The sequence below is a fragment of the Acanthisitta chloris genome, unplaced genomic scaffold (genome assembly GCF_000695815.1).
Source record: "Acanthisitta chloris isolate BGI_N310 unplaced genomic scaffold, ASM69581v1 scaffold35657, whole genome shotgun sequence".
Classification (NCBI taxonomy): domain Eukaryota; kingdom Metazoa; phylum Chordata; class Aves; order Passeriformes; family Acanthisittidae; genus Acanthisitta; species Acanthisitta chloris.
The window spans coordinates 5,129-5,403 of NW_008681542.1; the positions used below are offsets into that span (position 1 = coordinate 5,129).

Consider the following 275-nt stretch of genomic DNA (forward strand, 5'->3'; position numbering starts at 1 on the left):
GGCAGGTGAAGCAGTCAGGATGGTACTGCTTTCGCATCGCCTCCACCGTCGGCTCCTGGGGCCCCAGCGCTTTGTGGCAGAAGGCACAGATGTCTGTGGGAAGCAGGGAGAGGGGTTCGGATCTGTGTGTCTCAGTTTCCCCCAGTAGGGACGAGCCCGTGCATAGCTGGGTTCCCCCTTACCTCTGGAGCTGTCCCTCTCCAGGCAGCCATTCCCATCCTGCCGCTGCAGCTTTTCTGCTTGCTCCTGGCAAAATCTGGGCGGCCTCAATTCAG

At 60.7% G+C, this 275-nt stretch overlaps 1 protein-coding gene across 1 annotated transcript in view; it reads right to left on the reverse strand.

Moving 5' to 3' along the window:
• The window catches only part of LOC103805493 (filamin-binding LIM protein 1-like), a 2,244-nt gene that overhangs the window by 995 nt on the left and 974 nt on the right, over nt 1-275 (reverse strand). The window contains 2 exon segments of the mRNA XM_009078145.1: nt 2-93; nt 183-275. The exon segment at nt 183-275 is cut by the window's right edge and continues 17 nt beyond it. Coding sequence (XP_009076393.1) covers nt 2-93; nt 183-275 — 185 coding nt within the window.